At 44.0% G+C, this 16,280-nt stretch overlaps 1 protein-coding gene across 3 annotated transcripts in view; it reads right to left on the bottom strand.

Annotated features, from left to right (window-relative positions):
• The window catches only part of elac2 (elaC ribonuclease Z 2), a 58,289-nt gene extending 48,578 nt beyond the window's left edge, over positions 1-9,711 (bottom strand). For 2 of the 3 annotated variants that reach the window (XM_063074261.1, XM_063074262.1), the window contains exons 1-4: positions 9,317-9,711; positions 751-801; positions 572-642; positions 151-215 (exon numbers count right to left, since the gene is read on the bottom strand). In XM_063074261.1, the coding sequence (XP_062930331.1) occupies positions 151-215; positions 572-642; positions 751-801; positions 9,317-9,654 (525 nt within the window). In that variant the 5' untranslated portion in view covers positions 9,655-9,711. Of the gene's footprint in view, positions 1-150; positions 216-571; positions 643-750; positions 802-900; positions 1,022-9,316 lie in introns of those variants that run through there. The other variant, XM_063074263.1, reaches the window with a different exon arrangement.
• Positions 9,712-16,280: the final 6,569 nt, after the last annotated feature.

The following is a 16,280-nucleotide window of genomic DNA, read 5'->3' as shown; positions in this document are numbered from 1 at the left end:
GGACAAGAGCAACAGATGGATTGTTTCCAATTCTTCATGTTGACATGCAGATCACATACAGCAGACACGATCGATATTTCTATCTCCCCCTGCATGTGGTTACCCACTGAAAATGCAACTTGACGAGAGATGCAGTCCACTCCTACTCACAATTTGCGGTGGTCCAGAAAACACACATTTGGGAACACCAGTGTCCTTCAATGTTAGAATCATACCTGGGAAAAACATTTTTAAAAGCATGGCATTAGCCCTTGTGGCAGGTTAAGCAAAAAAAGTCTGCCAATTTTCTCTGTTCCCAGATTAACATGACTTACTCTGAAGAAGCTAACCAAATTACTTAGCCTCATTCCCATATAGCCACGAGACTGGCATATAATGCAATTGTACCCTTCAGGATCCTCACAGTCCTGAAGTAATTTCGCACAAAGAATTTAGCTTTGTGAAACATTTCCCGCATTCTTATATTAAAGTAATTAAAACACAAATGCTAGAGATCACACTAATTTCAAATGAACCCACTTCAGAAAAAAAATTAACACCTGAATTTAAAATTTCTTTCACATTTTCTTACCAGATAATCCTCCAACATTGCTCCAACTCATCCTGGTCACAAAAACATTGTCAAGACGAGAAATCTTAAGCCTAAAGGTGAGAACAACATGAATAAATTAAATACATCACCCATTCTCGAACATGATGATATTTCCACCCATGTTTGATTAGACCAAACCAGAAGAGAGTGCTCCTTACTTGTGTTCTTGCATCAGCCTCTGTGTCCCTTCGCCACAGTTGAAGAGATATCTGCAACACATACAAAACAAAACAGTCAATGGAGCTCAACTGGCCTCAATGCAAACTGCTATTTGTAACTCTTGAGATTATTCAGAACTCTGAACTTACAATTCACCATCAAAAAATTGAATTTGCTGTATGTGTTCAAGTATTTCAAGTAAAAGGATAGTTTATTTTAAAACACCAGATTAGAAAACCTTCCCCTCTACAATAAATTTGAAGTAAAAGATTGTAATCACCAAGTTTCGCACAACAACACTTTCTGCGTGCTTTAACAAAGGTCATAAGTACACTACTGACATCCAGTGGCACTTTAACAATATTTAACCAGTTCTTTTGAAAAACAGCAACAACCTGCTGCAGAAACTTGATGATCGAGTAGTAAACAACAGGACTTCTGCAGATGCTGGAAATCCAAGCAACACACATCAAAGTTGCTGGTGAACGCAGCAGGCCAGGCAGCAACTCTAGGAAGAGGTACAGTCGACATTTCAGGCCGAGACCCTTCGTCAGGACCAAGTCAGGACCTGAAACGTCGACTGTACCTCTTCCTAGAGATGCTGCCTGGCCCGCTGCGTTCACCAGCAACTTTGATGTGTGTTGATCGAGTAGTATCTGTGAGGGGAGAAAAATACCCAAGTTTCAGGTCAAAACCCTGCATCAATCCTGACACTGCTTGATCAGCAGGTTGTTTGTTGTTCCAGGTTCCAGCATCCGTAGTCTCTCCACCACCTTTTAACAAAAATACATGCGGGAATTTCTTCTATATTCTGACTCCAAGATGCCGATATTCATGTTTTTGGCAAAGCACCTTCAATGTCAGTTATCTTATAAATTGTTAATAGAATTAATTATACAAAAGTCTTGTGCACCCTAGCTACCTACATATGTACTGTATGTTACTCTGGATTTCCAGTATCTGTAGAAACGCTTGTGTTAAAGATTCATTATGCAGTAAAGGACAGAAACAAAAAATACTCCACCCACTGAAGTGCAAAGTAATCAAAGTGGACACAGTGTTACTGCACTGAGGAAGTGATTGGGCTGGGCAGGTAGGTTCAAAACCTAAATACAGGTATCCCCTGCTTTTCGAAAGTTCGCTTTACACCACTTCGCTTTTACAAAAGACCTACATTAGCACCTGTTTTCGCTAACCAGAAGAAATCTGAAGAGGATTTTCACTTTTACGAAAAAAGGTGAAAAGCGAACATAGCATTCAGCGTTTGTTTTGCAGTGAGCCGTTATAGAGGCAGCGCGCACCCCGAGCAGCGAGAGTGGCGCCGCCAAGCGCCTTCCCCGGGAACTACACTCAGCATCTCAACATCGAGCCGCCACAGCTTTGAACCATGTCTGTGAGCATCTGTCCTTTACCTCAATTTATTTTGTGCATCTGTCAGCAAGATGTGTCCTAAGGTATCAGAAAAGCCTGAGAGAGCTCGTAAGGGTGTTACGCTTAGCGTAAAACTGGACGTAATTAAGCGTTTCGATCATGGTGAACAAAATAAGGACATTGTGCATGCATCGAACTTGCCTGCATCCACCATTCGTACTATTTACACGCAGAGAGAAAGAATCTTGAAAGCTGCTGATGTTACAATTGGTTCTGCTCGTAGCAAAGTGGTCTCTTAGTCGGCATCCAGTAATGGATAAAATGGAAAGTCTATTGCTTGAGTGGATTGATGGGTGTACAAAGCGTGGTGTTCCGTTATCTTATACTTAAGGTGAAATCAGTCAGTCTTTTTAATAAGCTGAAACAGAAAGCACTGGACGATGGCGATGAAAGTGTTGCGGAACTGGAATTTAAAGGTAGTCATGGGTGGTTTGATTGGTTTTTGAGGTGAGGGCAGCTTCATAGCTTAAAGGTTACGGGAGAGAGTGCTTCGGCTGATACTGAAGCTGCCAAAAAATTCCCAGAAGAACTGAAGAAAATAATTCCTGCTTTTACTATGTGTTAGTGTTATTTTAGGCTTTGTGTTATTTGGTATGATTTGGTAGGTTATTTTTTGGGTCTGGGAATGCTCAAAAATTTTTCCCATATAAATTAATGGTAATTGCTTCTTCGCTTTACGCCATTTAGGCTTACGAAAGGTTTCATAGGAACGCTATAATTTCGGATAGCAGGGGAAACCTGTAGCAGAAGAGAATTAGGTGTTCTTGAACCTAGAAGTGTTGGGACTTCAGGATTCAGTACCTCCTGCCCGATGATAGCTGCAAGAAGATGATCTGGCCTAGATGGTGGGGATTCATGATGATGATGTGCATATAGTAGTGTGCGGGTACGTCTATAAAATTAAAAATTAATATATAAGAAAAACCCGTTTTCAGCATTACTCACATTTTCATATGTTACAATAATAGACAAACAGAATTTACCTAAACTAATAACACACAAACAATTGTACTACTTCTTGTCAATAGTGAGTCCATCATTTAAACAATCATAATCTAGGTTCAAAAAAGTATTTGAAGCTCTGGGATAATGCTTTCTACAAAAGTTATTTGGAGGCAGGTGTTGCAATCAATGAGATGAGATTGGAGGTATGGGTTGCCCTGTATAAAAAATAGAAACAAAAGTCAGGTTATTGACAGAACCTGCTGTTCTCAAGGAAGATCTGTTTACGTGCACCATGTCTCAATCGAAGCAACTTTTAGCGGACCTTCGAAGAATTGTAGAGATGCATGAAGCTGGAAAAGGCTACAGAAGCATTTCTAAAGACCAGAGTGTTCACCAGTCTACAGTAAGAAAAATGGTCTACAAATGGAGGAAATTGTACTGTTGCTACTCTCCCTTGGGAGTGGGCATTCTGCAAAGATCACACCAACAGCACAACGTACAATGCTGAAGGAGGTGAAAAAGAACCCAAGGGTAACAGCAGAAGACCTGCTGAAATCTCTAGAACTTGCTGAAGTCTCTGTTCATGTGTCCACTATAAGAAAAACAATTAAGAATGGTGTTCATGGAAGGACACCACAGAGGAAACCACTATTCTCCAAAAATAAATACTGCTGCATGTCCCAAGTTTGCAAAAGACCACCTGTATGCTCCACAACACTCCTGGGACAACGTTCTGGACAGATGAGACAAAAGTTGAACTTCTTGGCAGAAATGCACACCGCTATGTTTGGAGGTAAAAGGGCTCTCCACACCAACACCAACTGCTCACCCCAACGGTGAAGCATGGTGGAAGGAGCATCATAGTTTGGGGCTGCTTCACTGCCTCAGGGCATGGACAGTTTGCAATCATTGAGGGAATATATTCAAAATTGTATCAAGAAATTTTACAGACGAATGTCAGAGTAACAGTCTATCATCTGAAGCTTAATAGAAGTCGGATGATGTCACAGATGGTTTAAGAAGAAGAAAATTTATGTTTTGGAATGGCCAAGTCAGAGTCCAGTCTTTAACCCAATCGAGATGCTGTGGCTTGACCTGAAGAGAGCTGTTCATGCAAGGAATCCCAGAAATATTGATGAACTGAACAGTTTTGTATGTAGAAATGGTCTAAAATTCCTCCGTGCTGTTGTGCAAGTCCAATCAGCAGCTGCAGGAATCATTTGGTGGAGGTTATTGCTGCTAAAGGAGGTTTTTACCAGTTATTAAATATAAGGGTTGACATACTTTTTCCAGCCTGGACTGTGAATGATTAAACAATGTCTTCAATAAAGACATAAAAAGTACAATTGTTTGTGTGTTATTAGTTTAGGCAGATTGTGTTTGTCTATTATTGTGACTTGAAGATTTAATGAGTAACTAATGCAGAAAACCAGGTAATTGAAAAGCGTTCACAAACCTCTTCTTGCCTGAGGCTTTTGCACAGTACTGTATTTGTCAACATGGAGTGGAGAGCAAGTTTGTAAATCTGGTGGGAGCAAAGGATGGGAATGGCAAGGGTGGGGGACCATGGGAGAGGTGTGGGGACAGGTGGCGGAGAAACAGGGCCGGAGCGGTGGCACAGGTGCAGGCACTCTCAGTCCCTGAGACACTGGCAAGATCATTTGATTCCGAACAATTGGTTTATTGATTACAGAACCTCTCTCCCTCCCTCTTTCATAATGGAGACCCACATCAGTATCAGGTTTATCTTCACTCACGCAGGTCATGAAATTTGTGTTTTTTTGTGGCAGCAGTACAGTGCAACACATAGGATTACAACAGTACTGTACAAAAGTCTAAGGCACTCTAGCTATATACATTCCTAAAGACCTTTGCATAGTACTGTATAAAATTAGCTACAGCTTCACCAGCGTACAAGTGCTGAATCAGATCAGTACGACTTTCACTCTCAAATTTGTCTATTGTCAGCATAACGTACATCCAAATATTTCATTGGTGAAAGTTGCATTGGTAAATCCTGAAAGAAAATAAGAGGTGCTACTTCACTGCAACCATTTTTCCTTCTATACCCAGGTTCAAAAAAAATATGGTAACAGGAGTACAGGTAGAACCAGGCTACTCTCAAGCATTAGAATTCCCTCAATTCAGACTTTGGATATACAGAAAAGTGTACTGTACATAAACAAGAGAAGATATCTGCAAGAAAAGGGAAACATTCTTGCTGGGATCAAAACATGTAAAAGTCTACAATTACGTATATTTCAAGCTTTTAAAAGTCAAAGAGTCATAGAGATATTCAGCATGGGAACAGGCTCTTCAGAACAACTCCTGCCAACTGTGCTACCCAACAAGCTTGTCCCATCTCTCTACATCTGACCCGCAGACCTCCAAGCCTCTCCTACCCATGTACTTATCTCAATATTTTTTCCCAAGATGTTGCCAATGTGCCCATCTCAAAATACTATTTCTGGCAGATCATTCCAAATACGTACCACTCTTAGTGCAAAGAAACTTTCCCTAATGTCCCTCTTAAATCTCCTGCTTCCAATGTTAAATCTCTGTCATCAGAATTCTGAAAGTTTCATGAACGGATGAACACTATCTTATTATTCCCTATTTTTGCACTAGTCATTTTGTATAGTAATTCTTGTCTTTGCATTGTGTGGCTGCTCAAAGATTTTTTTAATCATAAATCAATAATAATAAATGTGATTAAATTCTGATTCTGAACTTAATGGGTATTGTAAAAGTACCGTTATTGGACACAAAAACAGAGAAATCACTATGTCTGCTGTGCTATGATTTGCTTTTCTGGATATTGTGTAAAGACGTGTTAATATACCACTTCTAATCAAGATTTTAGAAACAACACATGCAAAATAAAACTGGAACTCCGGAGACTTTGTGTACTCACAATGGTTGCTTGGTAGATAGTTCCAATGACTTTTGCCTTCCTATGAAATGGGTCTTTGGAAAGCACATTGAGGTGAACAAACTGCTTATTATTAACCATATATTGACCAGTTTGGTCTATATCAATGTCATACTTCATTTCAGTCCATATAACCGCATCCAGCATTATGCTGCTCCCCCAAACCGCAGCGATCAAGATTTTATTTCCTAATTTAGTTATAATTCCCCATATTGATTTTAAATCATCTCTCTACTGCCAGTCTTTCTTTGAATTTTTCCCCCAAACTTGCATTACTGAGATAAACAAGAACATTGCATCTCTCACAACCACAAGATCTCCCCAAATGAATTACACAAAAATTGCAGCCACTTTGTGAAACAGAGCAACACTACCACAATGAGATATGTTGATCCGAGAGCTAAATATCACCCGGGGCACTGGAAACCTCCTTGATGATTATTTCCTATTTGTTTCTAAAAACTTGAAATAAAGTCACCAGTTGGGAAACACTCAGCAGGTCACGCAGCATCCGTGGATAGAAAGAGCTCTGGTTAAAGATAATCAACCTGAACTGACGACTGGTTCACTCTCCACTCCAACATCCTGTGTAAAGAGCAATATTTGAAACTAAATGATAACTAGTGCTATCTGAAATTAGAGTTATCTAGGGTGCACTGTCTGAAAAGCAGTGGGGGTGTGGAGAGAGAAGAAGTTTTAATTTTTAATGGGGAACTGGTCACCCTTGCGAAATATTCATCGGGGAAAAAAACGCATCTACAGGAAAAGGACAAGGAAGGAGACTGATTGGAATTGTTCTTTCATAAAAGCAGCCAATATAATGGATTGCAACATACATCAAAGTTGCTGGTGAACGCAGCAGGCCAGGCAGCATCTATAGGAAGAGGTACAGTCGACGTTTCAGGCCGAGACCCTTCATCAGGACGAAGGGTCCTGACGAAGGGTCTCGGCCTGAAACGTCGACTGTACCTCTTCCTATAGATGCTGCCTGGCCTGCTGCGTTCACCAGCAACTTTGATGTATGTTGCTTGAATTTCCAGCATCTGCAGAATTCCTGTCGTTTGTTTGAATATAATGGATTGAATAGCTTTCTGCTCCGGAGTATTTCCCTATTCAATGAAAACAAAGGACAATAATCAGAGGGAATACAGAGAACTCTGTTCGGTTAGAGTAACAAAAGAAGTGGCTGTTCCTACAACTATCTGGAGCTTCACTGGAACAATAGAGGACAGAATGGAGCCAGATGGGGAACTAAAATGAAAAGTTACTGAAAAGTCAGAGCCTTACCTTTAGACTGAACAAAGATGTTCCACATAGCACTCTTTTGCCCACACAAAATGTCAACTTGAAAGCAGCACAAGTCATCTTAAAACCAACGACAGATGATACAAACTCTGCCAACAAAGTCAGATTCATCTCTCCAGATATGGCTTCTAGTTCTTTACTTGAACTATTAGTCGGCTTTCTATGCTGCACCGTCACTTTCACGGCATATCCTCTCCCATTTTCCACTTTACCTCAGACCTTCCTTGCTTTAACCTCCCTTCCCAGGCTTTCTGCATCAGGACACTATCATGCTGACTTCTCACAGCTCATGGACACCAACACCTAAATGGCCTCCTCCTATTCTGAAGGCTGCTATGATTTTATGATTCTATAAAACATTCTTCCTTTCTCCTCTGCCATAACTCGAAGTGAAATTGTTCCAGTCAGTTTGTTTCCATTACCCAATGCAACCACTGCTCCAGACAAAGGCAAGTCCAAATCGTGGGGCAGACACTGCTCAGCGGGCTGCTTTCCGTGACCTACAGAACAGTTGCTGAGCAAAGGCTGTTCTGGTCCTGCCATTTTTGCTGTTTGTAACTGAAGCCAAATGTCTGTCGGTGAGGATGGTGCGTCAAGACAATTCATTTTCTTCAGCAATCCCTCAGGAATGAGGGTTACTTGCTTTCATTCCTCGTTCGCAGGCTTTGAGGTGACTGATGACACCCAAACCCATTTGTAGTGGGTGAGGCAGTCCATGCTTTCTGTGTGTCAATAATGCACGGTCTCGAGGTTCCTATGAGCCATCTTCACTTTGAGCTGTCATGGGCATGCAATTTCAAGCAGTAAGTGGTAATGCTGTATCCCTTCAGGGTAGCTTTGAGCATAACACTGAATCTTTTCCTTTCTCTCGCCTGTTCGTCCCATCCCAGGAGAGGACTGAGAATAGAGTGTCTGTTTCAGAAGTCTGGTGATGGCCATCTGAACAACAAACTGCTCCCTGACTCCAGTCTTTAGTTTGTTGAGTATTTTCCCATTCTTTCTGCCAGAGGACCCGTTCCCTTATACCAAAAATGTGGCAGGAGGACAAACAGCTGCTTCTTGACGGTGCCACTTTCCGATGCCACAGAACTGCTGGCAGTGTTGTTAGTTAACTTTCACCATCTGACACTTAGGGTAACTGCAGCAGGCAGCCAACGGTACCACCTAAGCCCCTCTTCCGAGGATTTGTCCACGCCTGGTTCTCACTGGAGCGGGAATTCAGAGGCACCCCGGAGGGCTTCTGGAACCGTGGGGAGGCCACAGAAGACTTGAATCCATCCTTGAAAAGGAAAACAATATACTGATCTGAAGTTTTGCCTAACTGTACACTGATGGGATTTGCAGTACTGCAACACATTGTATTTTAGTCTAGTAATAATCCAATTTTGCGAAACAAAAACTCCTGGGGACAAAACTCATCCAGCGTAGGAGCCTATTACAAATCTACGTGTGTTATTTTTGATCCACGCTGATACAGCTTCTAAACACCTGCCAACCTTGAAGTTTCCCTCAATCCACAGTTGCTGCCTGATCCAAATACTTCCAACACTTCCTGGTTTTAAACTCCAGATCTCAGAAATAATTTCACATTCTCTTGTATTTTCAATCCATCATTTTGGTCAACATTTCTCCCTGAAGTTGGGATACAATACTGCACAGTCTTAAATCAGTCACCAAATTAAGCATCTCCTGGAAGTAGTAACAAACAGAGGTGGTTAAGAACTTATTGCACACTGCGTCACCTCAGAATTAATTACAACGCAGGGAAAAAAAAACGTATTCCGTGTCTGGAAGGATTTTGGAATGATCTAAAACAGAGGTGTAAAATATTATACAAATACATGCAAAAGAAAGAGTAGAGTAGGAAATTTGTACACAACACGTGGTGATCCAGAAAGTAGACAAGCAAAGGTGGAAAAAAACAAAAACTGCAACAAGAATTAAGTTGTTACCTGTTATATTCGGAGAAGACATAGAGCGAAGCCACATTTTCTCTACTCCCCGTCCCAACAACTTGCAGGTAGACGGTGGAAGGTCCATGTATGTCCCCATGTTTCCTCTTCTCCCGGGACTTGATGTGGCGCAGGGTATCCTTGGGGGGCTTCTCCCTCCTGCCGCCCGTGCTCTTGTGTTCGCGGGCCGGGCTGAGGGACATGCTGAGCGGCCGGGCCGGGCTGAGGGACATGCTGAGCGGCCGGAGCCACGCAGCGAGCGGGAGCTGCGGGTGGATGCAGAAGGAGCAGAGACGCCGTGTCCACCATGCAAGTGCCGGCAGATTGCCCACAGACATCCAGACTGCAAGGAAACTCTCACACACTCGGCACGCTCGCCCCACTCTGCCGGTCGACTTCCGTCGCTGTTTCTGACCATTTCCGGTGCCTGGCTGGTCCTCTCCACCACCAACAGATACTAAAATACATGCAGTGTTAACACCATGGTCTGCAATTTGCCAGTTCTCGCCGAAATATAAATTATATTGTTATGTTTTTCAACTTCAGAAACTAATCACAAAACCCAGGAGCCGGGGATACGGCCTAATAATTAACTTTTCTTTAGTGAGGCGCTCACATATTACTTCATGACGAACTGACGTAGCATCACGTATTTCTTACATTTTATCTGTAATAAATTATGTAAACAGACAAAACAGGTATAATCAAACAATATATTTACAAAATTACTCAAATATTACTGGAATACATTCCGCTCCACCCTGTTTAGCTATAAACTCCCAACTCTGTATAGAATGCCTCTCAACCCATGTATGTTGAGATATTGCTCTCTAGTCATCTTATATACACAGTAGATTATATCATACAACTACTATATAGACCTCCACAGCAGAATAAATTTTAAATTGGCCCACCCAGGCCTAAAAATTTAATCACTGTGGACGATGGCTTACTCTTGAGTGATAGCATCTTTCCTGACAAGGGAGTCATTCCGCTTGGCAGGTGAGAGTTGTGTCTGTGGAACCAACTCAAGTTCTGGGGCCTCCTCCGTGACTCTGGAACTGCAGGAAGTGGTTTTGATAGCTCTGGACACCTTTCTTTTCTAACAATTGACTGAACTCCCCAACTTTTTGAAGTGTTGTCTCCAGATGACATCAGACACAATCTTCAGGTTGTAATGTGAGCATTATTAAAAGTAAGTTAATACTAATTAGGATAATGGGTGGGGTGTTTTACTTCCTTTCTTTTTTTTACTTCCAGTGGGCTTTGTATATAGTGTGCCCGCCATGCCGTTCGGGTTGTGAAAGCCTCTGTATATACATAACGGTTTTGAAGTTCGAGATAAAGTTGTTTCTTGAGCATGAAGTTGTTGAGTGTGCCTTTTTCAAAGTAGAAGTTACTACATATTTTTGGCAATGAGGTAAACTGGTTTTGTGGACGTGTTGGCACGTTTTGAACTGGAGCAGCAGCGCCGATAAGGGTCTCACGTTCAGATGGCTACGTTTGGAACTATCGCTGATTTTGTAGACATGACGGAGGACTGGCCGGAGTATGAGGAAAGGTTGGGACACACTTTCTGTGCTAATGGAATTACTGAGGAGGCTAAGAAGCGCTCTATTCTCCTGAGTGTGTATGGGGCGAAGACTTACAAGCTAATAAGGAATTTAGCCACACTGTGGAAACCGGTGGGGGGGGGTGCATTCCATCTGACGAACTGGTCAAGCTCGTGGGGAACCACTACAATCCAAAACCTGCTGTGATAGTCCAACGGTGTAAGTTTCACAGCTGTTTCAGGAAGCCAGGTCAGTCTGTGGCCAGTTTTGTAGCCGAGCTTTGGCAGCTGTCAGAGCATTGTGATTTTGGAGCGGTGTTGGAAGACATGCTCCGTGATCAATTGGTATGCGGCATTAATAATGATGGCATACAACACTGCCTGTTAGGGGAAACCCCACTGTTGACTTTCAAGAAAGCCTTAGAGATTGCCCAAGGCATGGAGATGGCTGCTAATAATGTCAAGGATATCCAGAAAGGACATGGGGGGTCGCAGTCTGGGGCAGTGCACCAAGTCAGGAGGGAGACTGGTAAACAGGCAAAGCGGGTGGAAGGTTTCCGGTGTGGAGGGATGCACTATGCAAATGATTGCAAATTCAAAGACACTGTCTGCCATGCATGTAGCGAAAAGGGACATTTAGCTAAAAAATGAAGAAGTTCAAAGGGCAAGATTAAGCCTGGGCGGGGGAAAGCTCAACGGGCTCAGGCAGCCACACACCGTCTCGAAGAAGCAGATGAAGAGGCAGAGTGTTTGGAGTGGAGATAGGTGAGGAACCACCTGAACCATATTATGCCACAGTCACTGTCGGGGAAAGGACATTAAGTTTGAGATTGCAGTAGCCCCTGAATCATCGGTCATTAGTGAGGAGACCTACAGGAGGACATGGGGGTCCAACCTGCCTCTCATTAGACCATCAAAGCTCAAACTCAGCACCTATATGGGACAGCCCATACCTCATTTAGGGATGTTATATGTGGACATTTCAGCCGGGGGTCAGAAGGCTGAAGCCAGGCTAGTGGTAGCTAAGGGCAGGGGGCCCAATCTTTTGAGTCGCGATTGGCTTCGCAAAATCTGGCTAAACTGGCATGAAATTAACTATGCACACACGACAGACAACATTCTGCAGCGGTACAGTGACGTTTCCAGGGACAAGCTACGAACACTGAAGGGCGTGACAGTGAAACTCCATGTCGACCCTGAGGCTACACCACATTTTTTTAAGCCCAGGTCGGTGCCCTATGCCATGAAAGGCAAAGTTGAGGAGGAGCTGGAACGTTTACAGAGGCTGGGCATTATTGAGCCCGTCCAGTCTTCAAGGTGGGCGGCTCCCATCGTTCCAGTTTTGAAGGCAGACAAAATGGTGAGGATATGTGGGGATTATAAGTTTACGGTGAATGAGGTCTCTAGGCTGGAGGAGTACCCATTGCCACGGGTGGATGACCTGTTTACGACCCTGTCGGGGGTAAGCTGTTGACAAAGCTGGACATGAGCCACGCCTACCAACAGCTGCTGCTCGACGAGGATTCAAAGGAGTATGTCACAATTAATACACACAAGGGATTATTCAAGTACAATTGCCTGGTGCTTAGAGTGGCGTCCAGCCCTGCCATATTCCAAAGGAAAATGGACACTTTGCTGCAGGGGATTCCGCACGTGGCAGTGTACCTTGATGATATTTTGATCACGGGGGGCTATAGAGGTGGAGCGTCTGGCTAATTTAGAATGAGTGCTGAAGAGGCTCTCAGACGCAGGGCTGTGGTTGAAGCGCGGAAAATGTGTGTTCCTGACATCGAGTGTGACTTCCCTGGGACACAAAATCATAGCTGAAGGGCTTCACCCTGTGGAGGACAAAGTGAGAGCTATTATGGAGGCCCCAAGCCCTAAGACCATCACCGAACTCAGATCATTTTTGGGCATGGTGAATTATTATGGCAAGTTTCTTTCTGACCTCTCAAGGGTTTTGACCCTACTGTATAAGCTGCTTCACAATGACACTAAGTGGCAGTGGGGTGAAGAGCAGGAGAACGCTTTCAAGGAAGTGAAAGAACTCCTCCACTCAGCGAAGCTGTTTGTTCACTATGACCCAGACAAGGAGATCACCCTTGCATGCAATGCCTCGCCCTATAGAGTCGGGGCAGTTCTCTCACATGTAATGGAGGACTGTTCAGAGAAGCCTATTGGTTTTGCTTCACGTACCCTGACAGCTGCTGAGAAGGGATATTCACAGCTGGACAAAGGACGTCCGGCCACTGTTTTTGCAGTCAAACACTTTCATCAGTACCTTTATGGACGCGTATTTACAATTTATATGGACCATAAACCACTGATGAGCCTGTTTAGTGAGACTAGATGCATCCCACCGCTAGTCTCAGCCAGGATACAGCACTGGGCTCTTACATTGTCAGCCTACCAGTACACTATAGTGTACAGAGCGAGTGGGGATAATGCAAACCCTGATGCACTGAGTCGGCTACCTTTACCTGAGACACCTGTTGCTACATATGTGCCTCCAGAGACTGTATTTTCATTGGAGAGGCTGTCAGAGACACCTGTAAAGGTGACCCACATCAGGCAGTGGTCAGAGAGGGACCCAGTCCTGTCCCAAGTCAAGACTTTTCTTTTACAAGGTTGGCCCAGAGTTGTGGAAGGAGAGGAACCTGAGGCCTTATGCCAAACGCAAGACAGAACTCAGTCTGCAGGATGGCTGCATTTTCTGGAGGGCGAGGGTCATCGTGCCTCCCCCTGGCCGTTCACAGATTGTAGAGGAAATTCATGAGACTCACCCAGGAGTGTCTCGAATCAAAAGCCTTGCAAGATCCTACGTTTGGTGGCCAAGAATGGATCAGGATCCGGAAACAAGGTAAAATCATGCACGCAATGTCAGACTAATCAGAATATGCCACCACCAGCTCCTTTGCACCCATGGGAGTGGCCAGACCACCCCTGGTCTAGGCTACATTTGGACTTTGCCAGCCCTTTTATGGGGCAGATGTTTCTTGTCATGGTAGATGTGCATTCTAAATGGATTGAAGCTCACATCATGAACAACATCACAGCTCCCTCAACCATAGACAAACTCAGGCAAGTGTTTGCAGTCCATAGGTTGCCTGATGCTCTGGTCACAGATAGTGGCCCAACGTTCACCAGTAAACTGTTCAGTGAGTTCATGCAGCAGAATGGCATTCATCACATTCAGACGGCCCCTTTCCACCCAGCCTCCAATGGTTTGGCTGAGCGGGCTCTTCAGACAGTGAAGGACGGCCTGAAGCGGCTGACAGGGGACTCTCTTAGCACGCGGCTTTCACGTTTCCTGTTTAAATACTGCTTCATGCCACAAACTAGACTGCCTGCACTCCAGCAGAGATGCTGATGGGGCGTAGGCCCAAGTCAAGATTGGACCTGCTGCGCCCAGACATGAAGACGAAAGTGGAGAGAAAGCAGGAAAAGCAGAAGGAGGAACATGATCAACATGCGCGAGAGAGACAGTTAAAACCAGATGACAATCTCTAGGTGAGAAACAATCAGCAATGGCTACCTGGGGTTACTCTTAAGCAGAGTGGTCCCGTCTCTTATGTTCTTAAGCGAACTGATGGGCGTGTTTTCCGCAGACAACAGGACCATGTGCGCCTGCGTCATGATACCGGCTCAGAGGCAGACAGTTCCATGGAGTTTCCATTTGTGAGTCAGACTATGGGGGAAGCATGTCCACCAGTGACTTTGCCAGAGGGTGAGACACTGGCAGAGAGGTCAGGGTCCCCTAAAGAGGATGGACATTCTCATCAGACACACAGACCCCTCTCATGACCCCAAAACCAGATCCACCCAAATTACCCTCACCAACGGTGCCTGCTGAGTCACCGGGGGTAGTGCACAGATCACAGTGCACTCGTAAACCTCCTGACAGACTGAATCTTTGACGGGGCAGTTCTTCTTTTGTTGTTGTTAGATTGAATGTTGAATCTGTCACATTTTCCAGATGTTTTGTACTGATAAATTGTTGCTGAGGTATGAGTATAAGTTTTCAGGGGTATGCAAGTTAATAACACCACTGCTCTTATTCCCTAGTTTTTTACATGTGGGGATGTTGGATTTTAAAGGGGGAGAAGTGTTGTAATGTGAGCATTATTAAAAGTAAGTTAATACTAATTAGGATAATGGGTGGGGGGTTTTACTTCCGTTCTTTTTGTACTTTGGGTGTGCTTTGTATATAGTGTCCCTGCCGTGCCATACGGGTTGTGAAAGCCTCTGTATATACATAACGGTTTTGAAGTTCGAGATAAAGTTGTTTCTTTGGCATGAAGATGTCGAGTGTGCCTTTTTCAAAGTAGAAGTTACTACAGGTTCTGGGGCCTCCTTGGTGGTAGTTATAGGAGTTGACTCTGGAACTGCAGGAAGTGGTTTTGACAGCTCTGGACACCTTTCTTTTCTAACAATTGGCTGAACTCCCCAACGGATTGAAGTGTTGTCTCCAAATGACATCAGACACAATCTCCACTGTGTAGGAGGGTGGTCAAGTTCTGTCCTTAATATTTCGAAGTACCCACTTTTGATCACCTATGTAGTCCCTCACCAGGACTGCTTGCCTAGCAGTGAAATATTGAACCTTCTTGTTTGAGAAGCCCTTAATTTGATTCGGCTGTTTGTCCTGCCTACTCCTTCTGAGATTGGGTTTGAGGAGATCCAAGTGTGAGTGCTAAGGACAACCCAGGATCAGCGTGGCTGGTGAATTGTTGATCGAGGAGTGTGTTGGGTTGTGATATGCAAAGAGGAAATGAACTTCTGATTGAATTCGTGTGTTCTGCTGACATTGCTGGCTGTGTTCCTTAGACTAAACAAACCTTTCCACCAGACTACGTGTAGCTGGGTGGTACAGTGCAGAAGTATATGTCTTATTCCATACATCTTCAGGAATGACTGAGATTGTTCCGCAACAAACTGTGATCCATTGTCACACACCACAAGTGTTCTGGAACACCAGTCCTTGAAAAGAGGCTTCTCAACACACCAACAGTGTGCGAGGTTGTAGTGGAAGCTATAGGGAACATTTCTGGTCACTTCCACTACTGCCAAGAAATTTGTACCCCTGAATGGTCTGGCAAAGTCCGCGTGAATCCTCTGCCAGGGCAATGCAGGCCACTTCCAGGGATGGAGAGGCACTGCTCTTGGCATCCTCTGGACGTGTTGGCATCCCGAACAGTGCATAGTAGGCTGGTCAATCTACTGATCCATCCTAGGCCACCAAAATACCTTCAGGCCAATGCTTTCATTTCAACTGTGTCTAGATGACCAACATGATCACTTAAGCTCTCAGCTTGTATCAAGCAACAACTCTCAATACCCATATAAGGGCAACCCCTCATCAAGGGCAATTTCATCCTGGCTCTGGTAAAAATGGGGGAATTGTAACTTCTG

Source organism: Mobula hypostoma, chromosome 22 (genome assembly GCF_963921235.1).
Source record: "Mobula hypostoma chromosome 22, sMobHyp1.1, whole genome shotgun sequence".
Classification (NCBI taxonomy): Eukaryota; Metazoa; Chordata; class Chondrichthyes; order Myliobatiformes; family Myliobatidae; genus Mobula; species Mobula hypostoma.
Note: the sequence above shows the minus strand (reverse complement) of the source record. Positions and strands in the feature narration are given on the sequence as shown.